General features: G+C 48.2%; 1 protein-coding gene across 1 annotated transcript in view; it reads right to left on the bottom strand.

Annotated features, from left to right (window-relative positions):
• Positions 1–128: 128 nt before the first annotated feature.
• LOC147748543 (galectin-1-like) overlaps positions 129–20,226 on the bottom strand; it is a 32,431-nt gene continuing 12,333 nt past the window's right edge. The window contains exon 4 of the mRNA XM_086962998.1: positions 129–443. Coding sequence (XP_086819124.1) covers positions 300–443 — 144 coding nt within the window. The 3' untranslated portion in view covers positions 129–299. The remainder of the gene's footprint in view (positions 444–20,226) is intronic.

The following is a 20,226-nucleotide window of genomic DNA, read 5'->3' as shown; positions in this document are numbered from 1 at the left end:
CAGAAGACAGCAGACATTCTACGCACAGCCAATGAATAGATAATTAGACATTTCCTGTAAGTATCCGTGCTGTAGATAATTTGTGATTAAATCACTGTAAAGGAGGAGAGCCAATGAAGAACTAGCAATCAGAGAAAAGAATAATTTATTCAAAGCAAATGGCAGAAAACACAGGTCAAAATGATTGAGGGTGAAGCGGGTTCCTTGGTTTCTGACGTCCTCTGCTGGTGAAGAGACTGGATACGCACACTGAGGTTACTCGGTTGGCAAGAATGGTCCATCTGTAGGGCGTGGCTGCTCTACTCCATCGTCACAGATTTCACTTGGAAGCCGTCCATATACAAGTAGGCAGCCTCCTTGAGCCCCAGTCGGTTAGGGAACTTTATTTCCTGGCCGCCAGGGAGCTTGGTGGTCACATGGTCCTTGTCTAATTGTATCGAGATCTACAAGGGTGAGCGAGAGGAGATGGATCAGGGGAGCATTCCCACCAGGAGCAACATGGTAACAAAGCCCCCTGACAAGACACTACCACCACCGCCCGCCTACCCCCAAATACCATTACAGTGCCTCCATCACCCTCCTACCAAGGTTTGTAGCTCATAATGCCTCCAATCCAATGTTCTTCTCCACACCGCATTCAAAAGCTTGGTAGCCCTGGCTGCATCCAACTCAACCTTAGGGGTGATCAACACCCATACAGGTCAATATGGACAGTGACAGGTCCACCAGTTTAGTGTAGTAACCCACTGCATTCTGGGTGCTGTAGACTTGGGTTACTTCCACTGAACTAATATAAACTAAAATCTAAAAACATGATTTGTAGGTTAAAATTTCAAAACTGGAGACTATCAGTAATGGCCGCGAGGTGGGCGCTCTACTGACTGTTCTACTCATTCCACCCATACACCAAAGTTTGAAACTACCAAACATCCTGCTACACACTCCTTCCCTATGCCCTACCAAGAGTAGGCTATATAGCCATAAGGTCCATCTTACTCACTCTCCTGACCCACCCACCTAGTGTTGAGAGCCCCCAGGCACCAAGACACGATCCTGCCCCCACCCTACCATCAGGTCCTGGTGTCTGCTCAACACTCAGGACGAGCTGCAGAGGTCATGGACCCAGCTAAACTGCCTCAGTTAAAGGTCACAACCCCACCCCCTTCAGAGGACAACTCAAACGATCCAAGACAGATATGATGAAAGTTTAAGAAATCCCTCAAAGGGAAGACGTGGAGTTCTCAAATTAAGTTCCTTCTCCCCTGGTGACCGAGCAAGTCTCCTCATGTCAATCAAAGCCATTGGCACCTTTGCATCGTACTACGAGGACCATTATGGTTTAAACAAGGTAGACATTTCCAATCAGAGAAGGCTTTGTATTCATCGTGCATATGCCTGCTCCGTCCCTGATGAAAGTGCACTCACTACTCGAGGGAGGGGTCATGAAAGAAGAAATGACTGAGACCATCTCTATCTTACCCACTCGCGGGGGGCGGTAGAGCAGCAGGTGCCTGTGGCTACTTTCTGGTTGTCGCCCTCTCTCCAATTAACAGATTAGATTGAAAAGTCGTAGCCAGGATCCTAGTGAATAGACTGTACAAGGTAATCTTCATCAGTGGTCAAGTGTGGTTTGTCAGAAAGATCTAGAAATCACCCTCGAACCTTGTCCCACCTCAGTAAGACCAAACAGGAGAGGAAATTGCAGCCATTTCATTTGACGATAAAAGCACATTTCATAGGGCCCTGTAGAAAGCCAGATGTCCTTGGCAAGGTGTGATGGCTGTACAGATGTCCTACAACTGACGATTGCAATTGCAATGGGGTTTTAATACAGAATAGTTAGGAGCAGTAAACGAGAGCAGCAGCCCCCCCCCCCCTCCACCACTCTTGTTCCTTGTTCCACTTGTCTGGAAGCTATTTGTCACCTGCCATATGTACATGAATTGGGCAGGTCAAGCCCTCTTTTTAGATCAATATTCCCCGGTTGTATGACATTACAACGCATGCTTTTACTACGCATGCCTTTACAACGCATGCTGTTACAAAGCATAGTGTTGAGGGGCGCTGGATAGTGAATAGTTTAATTTACTATTCCAACTCCAGTCCCTGTGGATAGTAGGGAAGGTGTTGGATAGTTAATTAAATCTATTCCCTATCCTAGAGCGCCCCCCAGCGCAATGCGTTGTAATGACATGCGTTCTAAAACTTGCGATGTAAAGGCATGCGTCGTAAAAGTTGCGTTGAAAAGGATGTTCCCCATATTCCCCTCACGATAGGCAATGGGTACCAAAGGGCCTCACGTGCTTAGGGATAAGACTCAAATACTGACCTGGAGGACAGTAGAAGCGCTTTTCTTGTCCTTGTGTGTAGTGATATGGATGTGAATGTTTGTGTGTGAAATTGACTGTATAAAAGTGATGTTTGAATGTATGAATGGATGTAATTGGTGCCTTTCTTTGAATTGTTTGTGCGTGTCCTAGTTTTTATACTGTTTTTGTTCACTCATGATTATGTCAAATTCCCTCTATATGCTTTTTACTGTCCAAATGGAATTATTTATCTAAGAAAAGTATGTTGATATCTATATTTATATAAAAAATGAAAATTAAAAACTTTTTTGAATAAAAAAATTTTCTGTATTTTTGTGTGTGGGTAAGCTGCTGATGTGAGTTGAATTTTGATCTCTGTCTAGTAAGGGAACACCCCCTTCTCATGTTTCTCCCATTTGTTCTCGCCCTGGCGGGTTGTTTCCCTTTGTAGTATCTCCTTAGACACAGGGCTCCTCTTCTGTTCTTTAATGGACAGTAGAAGATAACCTGAATCTAAAAATAATGTCGCTAATTAATTCAGTCTTAGCATATCTATACACCATAGGATACAGGCTGTCAAAATGACAATTCCATTTAGTTATAGTTCCATTTTTGGGTTGCCACCATTACACATGCCCAGTGGGGGTTGATGCGACGCTGGACAGACTCAAATCTTAAGAGTGAACCATGTCAGCGCGCGCACAACTGGGGGCAATAAGACTCATCCACGTGAAATGTATTTCACAAATCATTTACACCAACCGATGTACCTCCCACCATGTGAGAATGACCTCCCTGCATGGGTGCATCTAGAGATACCTGTTCTCCCCTGCCCAAATGGAGTCTCGCTTCTACACAAGCAACGGACATCACCTAGATTGTTTTCTGCAATGCGGGTGGCCATATTCAATGCATGGAACTTGCTCCATAGACTCCAAACACACCCATGACTACATAGCAGGCATCGAGCTCGCACAGTGTTGATGTACGGATGGGAGGGAATGAGATGGTTCGTTAAGTAGAGTGAATGAGGAATAGAATTTGGACCAGTGCTCAATTTGTGCTGGTAGTATGCAATACTCATGCTCGCCACTTTATTCTAAACACCGAAATATTTATGACAGTCCACCACCTGATTTGTACAATTTTAAGATGAACACAATGGCCATCACCCATCCCATTCGTAAAGCTTTAGAGCCTGGAATAGTCTTAATTGTCACTTGTAGCAGTGTGATGACTAGTAGTTGTGTAGGCATTGTCATTGGTGCACTGGCAGGGACAATGTGTGGTGCAAGCTGCAGTGACTTCCTGAGAAGGCCCTTTGCACTTACATTCTTACAAAGTAAGAACTGGTCTGAAACCCAGACTAACTATCCAAGTCCTTAGACCTGCAAACTGAGGAAGTCAGTTATTGGCAACAGACTGCTACCACAGCTTGAAAAGCAGACAACCAAAAGGCCAGGCCTCATGACCAGATTCTCCCATTTCCAAACGTCTAACAAGAGGCCAGAGAGGTCCACTATCAAGCATCCGTGTAGTGTACCCATCTCAGAGCTGTTTTCCAGTACGGAAGAATGTCCCCCAGAAAACACCTGCCCACCGTCCTAAATAAAGAAACCTAAGGGGCCAGGGCCTGGGCCAGAAAGAAGACGTTCCAGCATGGCACGGTATTTACAGGTAGTTGGGTGCCAGGAGAGGTAAAGGGTAGGGCAGGGCATGCCCGTGCACACAGTACCTTTGTCTGCTGTGATGGACAATGGAGCAGACTCTGGAGAGTCTGGTATTTCTCACTTACCCCAAGGTGAAGAGATATCATGGTCTGGGTGATTTAGAGAATGCAGAGCAAGAAGGTGCAAGTGAAGGAAGTACAGGTCCTTTTGGGACGTTTGACTTCTGCATGCAGGGTGGCGCAGGCAGGACTTTGTTGGTATATTGGCATTGTCAGGTCCATCTTAGGCCCATAGCTTTCCTGGAGTCGTTTCCACTGTTGGCGGTGCTGGCTCTGTGGAGTGGCGAGTTTGCAACCTATTGTTCTTTAACGTGGTTACATGGCAGTGGTGCATCAGAAGTTGGTGTATGATCCAAGTTTTGAAGTTGCTGACTGTTTGTGTAGAGATATTTATGCCAGAACATTTATTGCAGAGCGTGGCATGTACCAGGCCAAAATATTATTGCAGACTGTCTTGTTTTTAGTGGCAGAGGTTCTGTGGTCTTGCGTCAGAAGTTGACAGCACAGTGATGCCAGACCATTTGTGAAGAGTAGGAGAAAAATGCCCCAATTAGTAATAGGTTCCTTAGCCATTTCTACAAGATGGGCATACGGCCAAGCATGGAGGGAGTTTCTGGCATCGGGGGCACAGAGGAGGAGATGGGATTGTGAATTTGGGAGAAAACAGGAAGAGGGAGAACTTTATAAGGTTGATAGTGGACAAGGGTAGGTCCAGGGTGAAATTTGCTAGGAACCTTTTTGGCATTTCCTTTGTGGGGTTAGATGTTGTGGGGCTATGGGCTGTTGGCCAGGGAACTGGGTTCGCTGCTATTGGAAGGTTGGGTGCGGGAGCCTGGTAATTTTGGAGGGGGGGGGGGGGTCAGATGCCGAGACCTTTAGTTTGGCCAGTTTTTTGCAAAGTGATGATACATTGTTCGCCAGCTCTGGGGAAGCGGTCTTGTTTACTTGTCTCATGTGTTCCATATTTTCTTGGAGAGTTTAGGAGGTCTGAACTTCTGGGGCAAAAAAGGGGGCAGCCAGAGCAATGGGGAATTCTGAGGTCTAAGGTGTTCAGAAGGGGAAGGAGCAACCCTGATTGCAGCCACATCCACGTAGTCATTATTGCCTGGTGTTTTAGTAGTTAAAAAGACGAGCAGGAGATCCACAGGGTATGACTTTTTGGCATGACAATGGATCGGCGATTTCAGCCTTCCAGCTTTTGTAAGTACTGTGCAAGACTTTGCAGCAAGCGGGGCTGCCAGTAGAATATGGACTTGTTCCTTCAGAATAGGAGTGGCTACTGAGGCAGGGAGGACTGGATGGAGGAAAAGAGCAGATAAAGAGATTCTCCCTAAAGTGTTATGCTATATACTTGGGTATTCTCCAGATTGTAGACCCTTGTCAGTCCCTAGTATATGGTACAGATGATAAGTGTAAGTGGTGCATGCAGCACTTACTAAAGATATAGGCTCACTATATCTAAGCGTCACTACACTTAAAACCTATACGTCATCCATCAAGCAGGCCTTTACAGTCCCAGGGGCAGGGTGCTTGGTCCTCAGTGACAAGGTGCCCCTGCATGAGCAGGACACCCCTACAGCCTTCAGAGTCCATTCTCCTGGGTTGAACACAGTTTAAACAGCTCACAGAAGCACCCTCTGTGCCGCAGGGCACAGAGACTGCCTTGGTTGCCGTGGTCGAGAAAGCAAGGACAATTGTTTATGATGGAGGCTGCGTTGCTGTTGTCCTTTTGGACCTCAGCGCAGCCTTCGACACGGTTAATCACCTGCTTATGATTCAGCGTCTGATGGAGGTAGGAGTTACAGGGACTGCCCTCAAGTGGTTGCAGTCCTTTCTTGCTGATAGAACTTTTGCTGTGTTTGAAGATGAAGTAACTTCTAAACAGCTCCCCCTGCAGCATGGCATTCCCCAGGGATCCTCCCTGAGCCCTACCATGTTTAATATCTACATGAGGCCTTTGGCTGATGTAGTTCTTTCCTGGGGAATTCAGTTGGTCACCTACGCCGATGATACGCAGCTGGTGGTTTCTCTTTCACGGGCTGATACAGCCGAGACAGTGGAGAACAATCTTACCCCCTGTCTCAGTAAAGTTCTTGAATGGATGGACTCCTCCTTCCTCAAACTCAATGGCTCAAAAACCGAAATTATGATGTTAGGGTACAAGGCCCCTATCAATCTAGACCCTTGATGGCCTGGGTGCCTCGGCCCTCCTCCTTCGCCAAAAAAACAAATTAAGAGTCTGGTCGTATGGCTAGATCCTAGTCTGGGTTTTCTAGTGCAAGCTCGTAAGGTCGCGGCTACGTGTTATGGTCTGCTTAGACTGTTGAGGAAGGTCCTGGTTCTTCTTCCTCTTGAAGCCAGACGCCTTCTAGTCCAGGCACTTATTTTATCATGTTTGGACTATGCAAATGCGGTCTATCTGGGTGCACCACAGGGAACCATCAAAATCTTACAGACTGTTCAGAACTGTGCTGCCCGACTTCTTATGAATGTCCCTAGACGTAGCTCTGCTAAGGCGGCGCTGCCACAACTACACTGGCTGCCTGTGCAGGAAAGGTTTTCGTTCAGGGCCATGTGTATGGTCCATAAGTCACGCGACCGTGTGATGACCAACTCTAAAACGGCTGAAACAAACCCTATCGTTTTCGGTGTCAAACATGTTGGAATCATACTCCCACACAGGTAACCAGTGTGGGAGGTATGATTCCACCCATCAGAAGCATCCTTCCTGGGGCTCCTGCTTTTCCCGGTACCAGCCTTCTAGTCCCGGACAGCACAAACTGGTTACTACCGACCAGAGACACATTTCTGCCCTCCTGCTCCTAAGCCAAGCTCGAGCAGGGGAAGGCAGGACAATAGGCATCCTGTCACAGCGAGGTGCGACCACCTCCCAGATGGGATTTAGTGTATTGGGGCTGGGTGGGTGCTATTGCCAGCGCCTGAAAGTCTGCATGAGGGGCACATTTGGTGTCCCTGTGCATAGTCCATTTCAAACCAGTCCTGGGAGCCAATGGCTTCCGCTCTGGCGCGAAACTGGACAAAGGACATGGAAGTAACCTCCTCTCTGCCCAGACCCTCCCCTGGGAGGGTCCCCTGAATCTTTCCAACCATCGTCCGTGGGTATTTAAGGGCTTACCTGGCTGTAGGTCCTTAGATTCGTTATGGACAAGATTCAAAACTTGAAACCCCTGCACTTCGACTGTCTGGGCACTCTGGAATTTGTTTGGGCCTGACTTCGTCTCCCTCTATGTCTGCTGCATCGTCTGTGCCTGTGCACCATACAGGATACGTGCTGGACCTGTGTAGCATCCAAGACAACTGAAGATAATCTCCCTTGGAGTGAATGAGTTACTCCCCTGCATTTGCAGGCACTGCAACACTGCTGACCGGTCTGCTGATCCCGAGCTCCTACAGACTCCAAGATGTTAAGCAACACAGGTGGTGGGTTCCTATGTCCCTCAAGGCCCGAGCTGCCCTCTCACTCATTTTGAGGTCAGAATCCTTTGGGGGGCTGCAATACCCAAACCCCTGTGCACCGCATACCTTTGCAAGTGCAAATGCTTGTTGGCAATTCTGCAGCAAGTGCATTTGTCTACGAGTAGCCCCAATCTCTGGCAACTTTTCCTACAGAGATCTTCACTCACTTCGCACCAAGTGCTCTGTTGCCTGTTGTATGTAGAGCTGCTCTAGGTCCTCTTGCGACTCCTGTGCCTCCGGCCTGTGGGTCCCCTTGAGGGTCAACTTTGCTTTTCCTGGGCTCCCCTAATTTCTTGGGGCCTGCCCTGACTCCCCTCCCTTTGGTGAGTCTCCTGGGCCTTGCTTGTCCGAACCGTACTCTGCCTTGACCTCCTGCATGGGTTGCTGTTGCCAAGGCTTGTTGGTGCTCCCGCAGGACACCGACCCTTCCGCACTTGACATTCTTCATGGGACAGCTCACATCCGGTTCCTGGTCATCCTCGACATCTCCTGGTCCCTGCAGCTGCAGAGTCAAGGACACCATCAACTATCCTGAAGCGCCCGACATTGGTGGGCATTTGTCTACTGAGCCCCTGGTCACTCCCAAGTGACCCAGACTCTGTACCCTCTGCTTTCAGGTACCTCTCAACAACAATTCACGTTTGAATTCCATCGGACACTTTTCTTCCTTGCTGCAGCAGCACTTCTTTGAAGTCCTCCATTGGGTTAGCAGCGGTTTCCGACACAACTTTAGACCTATGCACCCGGCTCCCCTGGGATAGGTAACTTGGGTACTTCGGTATGCACGGGTGGGTTGGCTCTCCAATCTTCTGTCCTGCACAGGGTTTCTTTGAAGTCCCCTGGTTAGGGGCCTTAAACTCTAAAATTCTAACTGCGACTTTCACATAGACTTGTATGGAGCACGAGGTCGTGTTCCCACACTGCACACGCACTCCGTGAGGTCCCTATCTACTCACCCTGGTTGTTTCCTTGGGGTCCCAGCAATTCTACTTCCTCTCGACACTGTATTGACTCGAGTTGTGGTTCTTATATCACGTTTTTGGTATATGGTTTGGTCCCCCCTGGGGCCCACTGTGTAATAGTGCTATTTACTGTTATTTCTTTGCTGAAGTATTGTGTGATTTGTGTCTATCTCCATGTAGGATATACTGTAACATACTAGATAAGTGTTATATAATAAATACATATTTTTATAACTACTGTGTGGTTCTCCTTTCATTTAATCTATACTATTGGATTGCATTCTAAACAAGCTGCTTTGCACTCTTTCAAGACTAAGCCTGAAGGATGCTCTCCACAGCTACCAAGCTTTGATAGCTTTTTAAGGTTGTCTGAGACCTCTTAAATCACCTTAAGGGTTATTTGGACTAGTGCAAGGTGCCCACTTTAATTAGTGCATAGCATATACCAGGTCAACTTCTCACAGTGACTATCTAATTATATGTTTCTCTCAAGGTTCGGTGCTGGGACCAGAGTTCTGGGTTTAGCGTTGGGATTGTGGGACTCTTGTAAGATGGGTAGAATTGCAGGCGAATGGAAGGAGTTTTGGATCACAGCTTGGTTTGTCACAACAGGGGAGTAAGGTTGCATGCTTTAGGAAAAGGGGGCTGTTATGGACGGAACGGCTTCCTCGTTTGAATTGTTTAAAGGGTTTGAATGACTGCCCTTATGTATTGCCAGTCACTTGGGGGAAAATCATTTGGTTCAGAGAAAGGGACAGACACTGTTGAAGGCAGATTTGTAGAAAATACTGAGGTCTCTGGCAGGTACTCATTTTGAGGAGTAAACTAATTCCACACTGTAGGGGAGAGGAGCAGAGAGACTGGTGGCCATTGACCAGGCACAGAGGAAAAGCAATAGGGATGTGAGGAAGTTTTGTTGAGAAAGAAGGCTGAGTAGAGTGGTACACTCAGATCAGGTTTGAGGCGGCATATTTTTTCCAGGGGTGATGAGAGCACTCACTTGCCGGACATGGGAACCGATCTCTATTGAAGAGGAGAGGGGCAGTGTAAGTTGCTGGGTGTGTATTACCTGTATAGGGAGGCTTTATTTCTGTAAGGCATTTCTGCCTGGGGTTTTGGGTAATGTTTTTGTGATGTGCTCCTACCTCAATAAAGCGGCCATTTCCAGAAGTTGTCAGTAATACATTCTACACCCACTTTCCCACAGCACATTCATTTTTGTTTGGCACGAGGAGGTCACGTGATTAGCACAGAATCACCGGATGTTGAGGCGATGCAGAGACTCTAAACAGGATGACCATTTCCAATGTCAACAGCTCTGGTCATTACGCCACATCCTCACCAAATCAGCTGTAGTGTAAGTAGTAGCCTCTGGCATGTCAGTTTAACAGGGAAACAATGCATGCATCTGTAATAAGTGCAAGCAAACTCCCAGAAAGAGGGGTGCTGAAGCACCCCAGCTGCAGGAGGTTTTGAATTTGCTGTGTACAAACTAGTCATGGCAAGCTGCTTGAAGACACTGCAGCCTTACTCATCTTTAAGAAATAGTATTTTAGAAATGAGCTAGGTCCTAGTAAACTTCAAAATTTTAAGGCATGCTGTCAAGTTTGAGATACATTTTTCTGAGCACAGCAAGCTCTAGTATTTGAAGGGATTTCCGTGCTCTTTATGCAGATACTTTGATTTACAAGAAAGTCTGCCTCTAGTGAGGCTGTGCACGATATGCAGCCAAATGACGCCGGATAACAATTGCTGCACTGCGGAGCCTGAGGTAAACCTGTCCTTGCTGGAATATCCTATATTGCCCATTTGGCTTGGACAGTTGTAGCTTTCTTCCAGTGCATGTGTTACCTGATCAAATTACCCTTTAATGCAACCTAAACTAATAGAAGCTTCTTGCTTGTGTCCACGTTCCTGTTTATGCTGCATGATGCACTTTTCAGCTGTAATGTCTTTGAACAAAGAGCACAACTTTCTTTAGAGCTCTGTAATTATGTTCTAATTGCCTCATGCTCATTAGCCTGGATTCTCGTGGTGGCATGCTTTAACTTTTAGAACTTTTTCAAGCTTACGTAGGCACGATAAAAGGCCTGAATTGTTACGCAGTTTTGAACGTATGCGTTTTTAGGTCGAGGTAATATCCGGTCTGCCGAAGGCAGAACCGGAAGTACCGAGATTTAATGATTCTTAGTATGGACTATTTGTCCCGTCTCTGTTTTTGCCTCTCTCCCACTGGCTGGCTTCCTAAACGGAGGCCAGCCATTGGAAGAAAGAGCTGTCCCTCCGAATAGGCTCCGTCCTTTTCGGATTTGGAGGTGTGTTCGGTGTTCTTCTTTCCACTTTTAGGCCACGCCCATTCTGAGAACACCGAACACGCCCCCAATCCGAAAAATCTTGAACGTTGTGTCCGCCATTATTTGTTTTGTCTTCCCATGAGGATCGTCTCGCTGTTCGTGGCTCCCGCCCCCTCCCGCAGTTTGTGGCTCCCGCTGTCCCCCTCCCGCCCCCTCCCGCTGTTCGTGGCTCCCGCTGTCCCCCCTCCCGCCCCCTCCTGCTGTTCAGGGCTCCCGCTGTCCTCCCTCCCGCCCCCACCCGCTCATGTAGCTCCGAGTGGTATGAAACTCTCTATCTCACTACCTCACAACATCACTCTCCATCACTACCTCACTCTCTATCTACCTCATTCTCTCACTACCTCACTCACTCTCTATTTCAATACCTCTCTATCTCGCTACCACATTCTCTCTCTGCTAATACAATATGTCTAATGCAATATGTAACACATATGCAAACACTTAAGCTATTGACAATAGAAATGACAATAACATTTACTTAGGGATAAAAAAGCAATGCCAATAGCTCTACCTATAATATTGCCGAGACCATTGCATTGTAAATGCTTGTTTTTCTTGGAGAGCATATTTCTTTTAGCAGTTTGCACCACCACAACAGCAGAATATATACTTTTGTACACAAACACAGCTCACTTTGTAGCGGGGTGCCCTCTGTATCGACCGTGTATCACACTGGCAGCATTTCTACATTTTCTGTACTCACGCTGCTGCTGTCACTTCCTTACATGGGCCTGTAATGAAATGTCACAGGTTTTCACATATAAGAAGTGTTGCCTCATTCGCCAGAGTGACTGAAGTAGGGAGGCTGCTCTGACTTGCTTTTGCAGGTGACAGCAGCAGTATGCAGTCATAACTGTTGCAGTGGCGGCTGGTGACATTAGAAAGTGGTAGGGCGTAAAAGCTGGGTATAAGTGTTATGTCGCTAGCGTGCGAAGCACAGAAGCCCAACCAACAGAAAGGGTGTTTGGGGGTTCTTCCCCAGAGAAAAGTTTGAAGAAAACAGTGGCAAATAGTACATTTGAAAGCAAATTTGAGAATGGAAGAAAGTTTATATAGCAATTGTGAACGTGTGCTGTTAAAATATTTAAGCATATCAGAACTGACCCATATCTTACTGCATTAAAAACATTCAACAGTTTCTGTAGTGAGCCATATACATAGCCATATACAAGTGGACATTAGTACACCAAAACTCGAACTGTCACACGTAAGCAATCTGAAGACTTGGCAGCTGTAAATAAACACTTTGACTGTCAGATCACCAATTAAAAGGCTAAAAAGGTCACAAAAAGCGACTTAATTGCTCCAAATGTGAATGTCACCTCAGACCAGCTTTCACCTTTCCCCTCTTTATTTTCACTCTAGTCTACACACTCAAGCAGGCGGCATTGACCAGGAATGAAGACATCCAGCTCATAATTTATGACTTCCCAACAATAAAACCAGCAATTCGCAGAGCATTGGTTGCAACAATCAAGGGTTCACTGATTTGGACAAATGTCAAGAAAGCACCTTCCCAAGCATTCATATAATACAATCTCTTAGCTTCCCAAGACTCTGCAGCCTTAAATATTTATGCTGTCTGTGAGCCATATACAGAGCTCTTTTATGCGTTGCGAAGGGTGCAGGTGCTCCGAGATTACTGGTGTCTGCTGGCCAGCCGGGGAAAATAAAGAAGCCCTCTCATTTTGGCTTACTCCCACGCCTGGCACTCTGTAAAAGATATTGAAACAAATTCTCATTCAGTCTCACACTAAAACATCTAAATCCCCGAGCCGGCATCACTCCTGTGGCGCATTGTGTTAATTTGCTGCATCTACTGACGGTTACTGTGCGGTTCAGCAGTTGGTGCACCAGGCGAGAGTCAATGGGCGGCCCTCTTCACAATGCAAATCTCAGGCTGTGTGTTGCACAAAAACACGCTCAGCCACATCAACGGCAAGTGTTTGAAAGGGCAAACACTCCAGAGACCGTCTTTTACGGGCCCAGCAGGGCAAAGCGGAAAGCCAGGCCCCGCAGCCACATTGGAAGCAGGCACAGCTAAACGTTCAGCTGCTTCGACGTTATCAATGCAGAGCCCGATCTGTTTGGAGAAATGGCGGGAGCCCAAAGTGCGGATTAGCTCGGAGCTTGGCGGCTAAAGAACTCTTCACAGAAGACTCCATGGCCTGCTCCCTCAATAGGCACGCATTCGAGACACACGCCAAGGACCGGTTCAAGAGCATTGTTGCTTATCCTCTGGCTCCGCAACCTCTCCTGGCTCATTCAAATATTGTCCGTCATTGTCCAGACGTGCTGCGGGCCTCCTCAGGTTTTCAAGTAGCATAAATTGAACAGCTCTAAAACTGTCGTTGTGGAGCCAAAAGCATAGAGCACTTTTACCGAAGCACAATGTGAAGAAAGGTCACTGAGACCAAGTCGCGGCCGGCATTACGGGTGGGGGGGTGGAAATGGTGGGGAGGGATGGGGGGGAAGCAGGATAAATAAAATAATAAAAGTCAATAAACTTTACTTACCTTACCTTCCCGCCTTCAAGTTCTGACTCCGAGACTCCAGACTCCCGACTCCCGTTGTCCTGTTCTTTTGAATTCCCATGGTGCTCGTCGTCAGGCAGGAAGGCTGCAGGGCAGGCAGCCTCCCTCCCCTCCACCACAGCACAGCGCTGTGATTGGTGCGACCGGCTGCCCCAACCACGTCATTTCTCTCTGTATGCTGCAGCATGTAGAGAACAGGGAGAGTGGGAGGTGTTACTCGAGGGCAGGGGGAGCGGCTTGCCCACTGTTGTTAATACTGTCTGTTTGGGCAGCCACTCAGGCTGCCCAAACAGACAGTATTAACAACAGTGGGAAAGCCACTCCCCCTGCCCTCGAGTAACGCCGCCCACTCTCTCAACCAGGAACTTCTGCTTTCTCGCCGTGCGAGAAGGCAGAAACAATGGTAGTTATTCTACTATTTGTTTCTGCCTTCTCGCATGGCGAGAAAGCAGTGGGGCGGTGCCCAAACGCCCCCATGGAGGAGCCGCCACTGAACTGTTGTATTTATCAAACACACCCATCTTCCATACTTCCCTTGCATGTATGTTTTGAAGTACTGTTGGAGTCAGGGTTTTAAGTGGGTCGGGTCCTGCCAGTGCTCAGCCACGGCAGTTCTTAAAAGCAGGCGCTGAGACGGGTCCCTACCGGGCTCTCCATTTTTACCTTCAGGGTGGGAAAAACAGAAGCTTAACTCTGCAATAGTACTACCAGTCACTGCTTTTGGTGTAACTTCAAAGAGGCTAATCTTTCCAGTTTTAAATAGCACAAACTTGGAGCAAACATGAGCACCAGTTACATTACACAAGGACATATTCATGTTTTGAATCACAAGATGTTGATTGAGCCGACATGAGTCTCGAAGCTGCTTTCTCAGCTCCAAAGGCGATAGCTCCAGCCTTAGCCACAGCCTCGTCCACAAGAACTGAAGCATTTTATCTTATGCAATTTACAACCATTGACCTATGCAGCGCACCAGGCCTAAGCCCCCCTACCTTGCTACACTGCAGACAAGGCAGAGATGGGCTCACCAGTCGACATCATCACAGTGCACCGCTGGTGGTATCCCCAGCCCAGCAGCATCCGTGACACAGTACTACCTCCAGTGACGAAGCAGGTAGGATAAACCCTAGCACGACGATATCGGCACCACTGCATCGCTGGCCCAGGAGCCTTCCCTGACACATGCGTGTGACGCGCACAACAATCTTGAGTGGCCAAGCCCTGCAGCTTAGCTCATGCATGAGTCAGAACATCCGGCGGGGCGCCAGACCTCCCACGAGGCCAGGCCTGCGGCATGTGCCTAAAGACTGTTCGATTCTGACAGGTGACACCGCTTCCAATGGGAGGAGTAAGAGTACCTAGTGCCCACTAGGGGTTAGAACAAATAGAGAGTAAGAAGAATAAAAAAACAAAAAAAAACAAAAGGATTCGATACATCAGGGGACCAGTCCAGGAGGAAGGCACACCACCCACAGACGTCCACATAAACCAACAAAATGGGAGAAGAAGATAATGCAGCCCTGCAACCCAGCCGCATTGTCATACAGCATGCCCTTACTGGTGTCCTACCCCCATTCAGCTAGCTAGACGCCCCCCCCCACAGCGTCCCCATGATGGAAGAAGAGGCTAGTACGAACTACTTTGTGGCGACAAGGGAGATGGAAGGCGCTGTGAAAAGATCGCTACTCCTCCACTATGCAGGAGAGGAAGTGTACCTCCTGTTCACAATCTCCCGAACACAGGAGCACCTACCAATTATGACGCCGCTGTGACAGCATTCAACGCACATTTGAGCGAATCAAACTACGTCAGGCCCGATAGAGACAAGGAGAGTCAACTGATGCTTTTTATACGAGCCTGCGAGAGCTGGCAAGCACCTATGCGACCGACGATCAGGCTAAGGAAGAAATTTGCCCACAGAAATTCATAGGTTGCTGCAATTAGACGCTATGAGGCCTGATCATGAGGCAACCAAGCATAGCCCTGGATGAAATACTAGTCCTAGCCAGAACACACGACCTCTCCGTGGCAAGGGCGGACTAGATGGACCTAGCACTGACACAGGCGCCAGAGAGAAGGGAGGCCGTTAATACCGAGCGAACCGATCCAGCGAGAACACGAGATAGAGGAAGTGGGCAGGGAGGCCGTCCACTTCAAACTCTGAAAGGAAGGTGTGGATACTGCGAGCGAGAAGAACACCCCATCCAAGGGTGCCCGACACAAGGCAGAACGTGCTCCCACTGCAGGATCCCAAATCACTTTGTATTGGTGTGCCAGAAGAAGAACCAGAGGAGAGATAACTGAAGCAACATGCCACCCTCGCGCTGGAGGGCAGCACGAAAGGAACCGCACAGGCCACCTACAGAGTAGAAGTTATTAGAAACAAGGGAACCCAATTACTTTGGTCAGGGACCTTGGGTAATCAGTACATTATAAACACAGTGGTCCCGGACAAGGACAATAAGAGAAGAAAAATAAATATAGACGAAGAATCAGTACTATGTTTCTGCTGTCCAACCGGACAGGATCAATTTAATATTTCACTTTTATTTAGCAAGAAATAAAGTGGGGACACAATCCTGCATCCGACGAGGTATACATAAAACAAAACTCTAAGACAACAAAGGGCTCAGGCAGTACTAAATACTTGTGTACAATACATTAAATAAGACATGCAGCAATTGTGGGATCATTATCAGGACATTAAATTACATACCTGAGTGAATGCCATGGAGGGAATCAGGGCCTTCAGATACAAGTGCCTGGAACCGGACCAGATCAGCGTGTCAAATAACAATTGTGCGTCCCTGAAAACAAGTTCAACCACTGAAGCAGTACGATTTAGCTGGTAATGGATACTGGCAGAGTCAAGCCTCGTAAAAAAACAATTGCCAGTTGTTGGGCTGCAGTGGCGTGTCCAAATGGGCAGCAGTCAGGTGAACCAGGAGTGGAACACATGCTAAATGCAGCGAAGCGTCGAGCTGTTGAAATTCCAAGTGCCCGCAAAGTGGTGGCATGTTTAGTAATGAAGAGGGGCCCGGGGATCTGGGCAGCCTCATAAGAATGTCTGCTGAGTAAGGCAGTACCAATGGTTGTAAAAAAGATGCCAGGCGCAGCAATGTGGACGCCTGGGCGGGGGCTGTGGGGGTGTACCCGTCGTGACACGCCGTTACTCACCTCTGCCTCTACGAGGAAAAATGACCGTACCCATCCAGTCGGACGACCACAAAATCGTCACAACCGTTCATGCCATCAATCAAGAGGCAGACACACTACTCAGCAGTTATGCAGCTGTGAACTTGGCCCTCGTGACCTTCATGAGAACAGTGAAAGCAAACCAAACAGATGAACTGCTGAAACAATTTACGAGCCTCTTTGAAGGTCTGGGGTGCATCAAACGACCCCCTATGAAGCGACACATCATATCGACCCCTCAGTGACACCCACAGCACTCCGCCACAGACAAATTCTCTTCCACTTTTGGGCACTGGTGGAACACGAATTGCAGAAATTAGATGATATGGGGTAATCGAGACGGTGTCGGGGCCAACCACCTGGATGTCCCCCATTGTCATCGAAAAAAACCACGGCAACTGTGAAAAATCAGACTGTGCATCGATGTGCGCCTCCCCAAGAAGGCCTTTCTAAGAGCGTCACGTCACACCAATGATGTATGTAATCGTGGCTGACGTCAACGGATCCCAGTGGTATTTAAAACTAGACCTAAATGCAGGGTACCACTAACTGGTCCTTGCAGAGGAGAGTAGATATATCACAACATTGAGCACTCATCTGGTGCTGCAGTGCCTCCAGCGCCTCAATTTTGGGATAGCAGCAGCAGCAATGGTGTTCCAGAACTCAATATGCGAAATTTCGACATGGCTGCCAGGTGTACTAAACATCAGTGATGCATTCTCATTCACTCCCCTTCCGCAGACAAGCACTACGAGCACTACAATCATCTCCGAAGCACACTAAAATGCCTTCATCACCATGTAGTCACCCTGCACCGGGAGAAATGCTTATTTTTCCAATGAGAAATCGATTTCTTTGGGTACATCTTCAATCAGGAGGGAATCCAGGTGGACCCGCGAAAAGTTCAAGCCATAAAAGAAGTGCCACCCCCTCCCCCCCCCCCCCCCCCCACCACGGTGTCAGAAGTGCAGAGTTTCCTCGGGATGGCCACGTACTATGGCGGTTCATTCCAGACCTAGCTACCATCACAGAACCACTAAGGAATCTCACCCAATCAGACACAAGGTGGAAGTAGGAAAAACAAGAAGAAGCAGCATTCCAGAAAATCAAGAGCACTCTCCTTGACACCACCACCCCGGTATACTTCGACCCCACCAAGCATAAGGAGCTCCTTGTGGATGCCAGCTCGGTGGGCCTGGGAGCGGTACTTGCACAGGAGCATGAGCCGGGAAGGTGCGCCGCTCTGGCTTTCGCCAGCAAGTGCCTTTCACCCACCTAAGCATGATAAGCTCAAATAGAGCAGGAGGCTCTAGCTATAAGGTTGCCATGCCGGCACTTCCACCTCTACATCTGCGGCCAACCTTTCCAGGTTGTCATGGACCACCAGCCAGTGGTACCCCTCTTCAGAGTGTCGGCCCCTCACCCACCCCCCTGGATCGAGCCCTGGGCTACCAGTTTGCAGCAGTGCCAGATGGAGGCGATCTATCGACCAGGCGCGAAAACCCAGCGGATTTCCTCTACCACCACCCAGCTACAAAAAGGAGCCCTGAAGGGATACTGGAGACCAAAGTGATGAAGGCGCACATCAACATAATGTCAGCAGCCACATGCCCCAAGACCCTAACCCTGGCGGACATTACTGAAGCAGCCAAAGCTGACCCAATCCTCATCAAAGTGCACTAAGCTGTCCAAGGGGGAGTGTGGCAACCCATCCTACGGAACGCCAAGGACTGGTCAGGGCAAGAGAGGAAGTATCTCACAAAGATGTGGAGAGTACGGAATGAGCAGATCGTGACCCTGGAGAGCATCCTACTGCTAGGATTCCTAATTGTGGTCCCGTCAAACTTACATCACCACGTCACCCAACGGGCCCATGGGAGGCACAAAGGGGCCATGAAGATGAAGGCAAGAATGCGGGAGAAGGTTTGGTTCCCAGGACAGGATTAACGAGTGGAGGAGAACGTGAGAAGGTGTCCAGCCTGCCAGCTGACCAGTGCCCCAGAACGGCCAGGACCCCTTCAGGCAGAAGAGCCTGCAAAGGCACCATTGGAGAAAGTAAGCATAGACTTTGAGAGCTTCCCAGACGGCAGGATGACTTTGGTTATGATAGACAGCTATTCCTAATACCCAGTGGTTGAGGTCATTGGCTCTATCGCGTTCATCCGAGTAGCCCCCGTTCTGGAGAAGATATTCTCAATGTTCGGATGCCCCGAAGAGATCAAGAGCGACAATGGACCCCCTTTTCAAGGAGGGGTGTTTCGCAAGTTCATGCAACTTCACGGAGTACGACACCGCTGCATCACCCCACAGTGGCTGCAGGCAAATAGAGAAATTGAAAGATTTATGCATATACTCAACAAGACATTGTGAATTGCAGTTGCAGAAAGCGCAAATTCAGAACGCCAAGTGCAGCTTTTCTTGCGGACTACAGAAGCTAGCCACACAGCACCACCCAGCAAGTGCCCTAGACGCTCATGTTCAACAGACCCACGTACAATGAGGAGGAAGCCCGAGCGTGTGGCGAGAACAGCAGAACCTGGCTGCCAGCCACAGAAGAGCCAGGCACTGCAACCTACAATCATGAGACCAGGTGATAATCAAGGACAGGAGACCGGGCAGAAAGTTCCGGACCCCCTACAAACCTGGCCACTGGACAGTGGTGGATGTCAAGGGGACTATGGTGACCGCTGAGGAAGATGGAGAGTCTGTGACCAGAAATATCTCCTGGTTCAAGGAAGTGGAAGGAGATTTCCCAACCCCAACCAGAGAGAACGAAGTCACAAGGGGAGAAGGCGATCATGGGATGACGAGTGAGTCCGACTGGACGTCCAGGCAGGTGGCCAACCCACAACACCGGTAGAGGCTGCCCCAACACCTGTGGCGATGCCAAGGAGGCAGCTGAGTGTCCGGGTGGCTGAAGTCTGCACCCAAGATACCGCCTGTGAGAAACACCCCCCTCCTGCCCAGAGTTCTCAGCTAAAAAACTTTGCATGCAATACAACGAGCTGACGTCAGAATACAAAGAACAAGCATTGGCATAGCCAATAGTTCTCGCCTTTGGGACCTTCTAAGTAAAAAGAGAAAAACTGAAGTATAAGACTTCACGTTTACATTTACTTCGTATTTAGGATGTAGTAAATATAAACGTGAATTCTTGCACTTCATTTTTTGTTTTTTTTTACTTAGAAGGTCCCAAAGGCGAGACCTATTGGCTATGCCAATGCTTATTTTAGGACTTGTGCCCTGTAAGACAGTGGGTGTTCCCAGATTCCAATAATGTTTCAGTGGGTCCCCAGGTTCCAGTAATGATTAATTGGGGGTTCACAGAAGTCAAAGGGTTAAGGATCACTGACCTAGAAAACTGGGAGGGTGCGCTTATATATATTGCATACATGATTCATATTTACTTCAGGAGATTAGTGGAAGCAGAAAAAGGTTTCTCAAATTAAAATAATGCCGCTGCATTCAGTTTTTTCTGTCAGTTCCAAAATATGTGTATTAAAATTTTATGTAAATTCCCAAGCTACGCAAACCAGTCAACAAAGATCATTTCTAAACAATTAATTTTTTCTCATGAAAATATACGCATTACTTGGCTTTTGCAGTTAGAGGTGACAGGCGGCTTCGATTTCGTTTCTTAGATCCAAAGCTCGGTTTACAGGCGCA

The sequence above is a fragment of the Lissotriton vulgaris genome, chromosome 1_1 (assembly GCF_964263255.1).
Source record: "Lissotriton vulgaris chromosome 1_1, aLisVul1.2, whole genome shotgun sequence".
NCBI lineage: Eukaryota > Metazoa > Chordata > Amphibia > Caudata > Salamandridae > Lissotriton > Lissotriton vulgaris.
The sequence above is the reverse complement of the archived record's forward strand: the minus strand, read 5'-3'. Positions and strand labels throughout refer to the sequence as shown.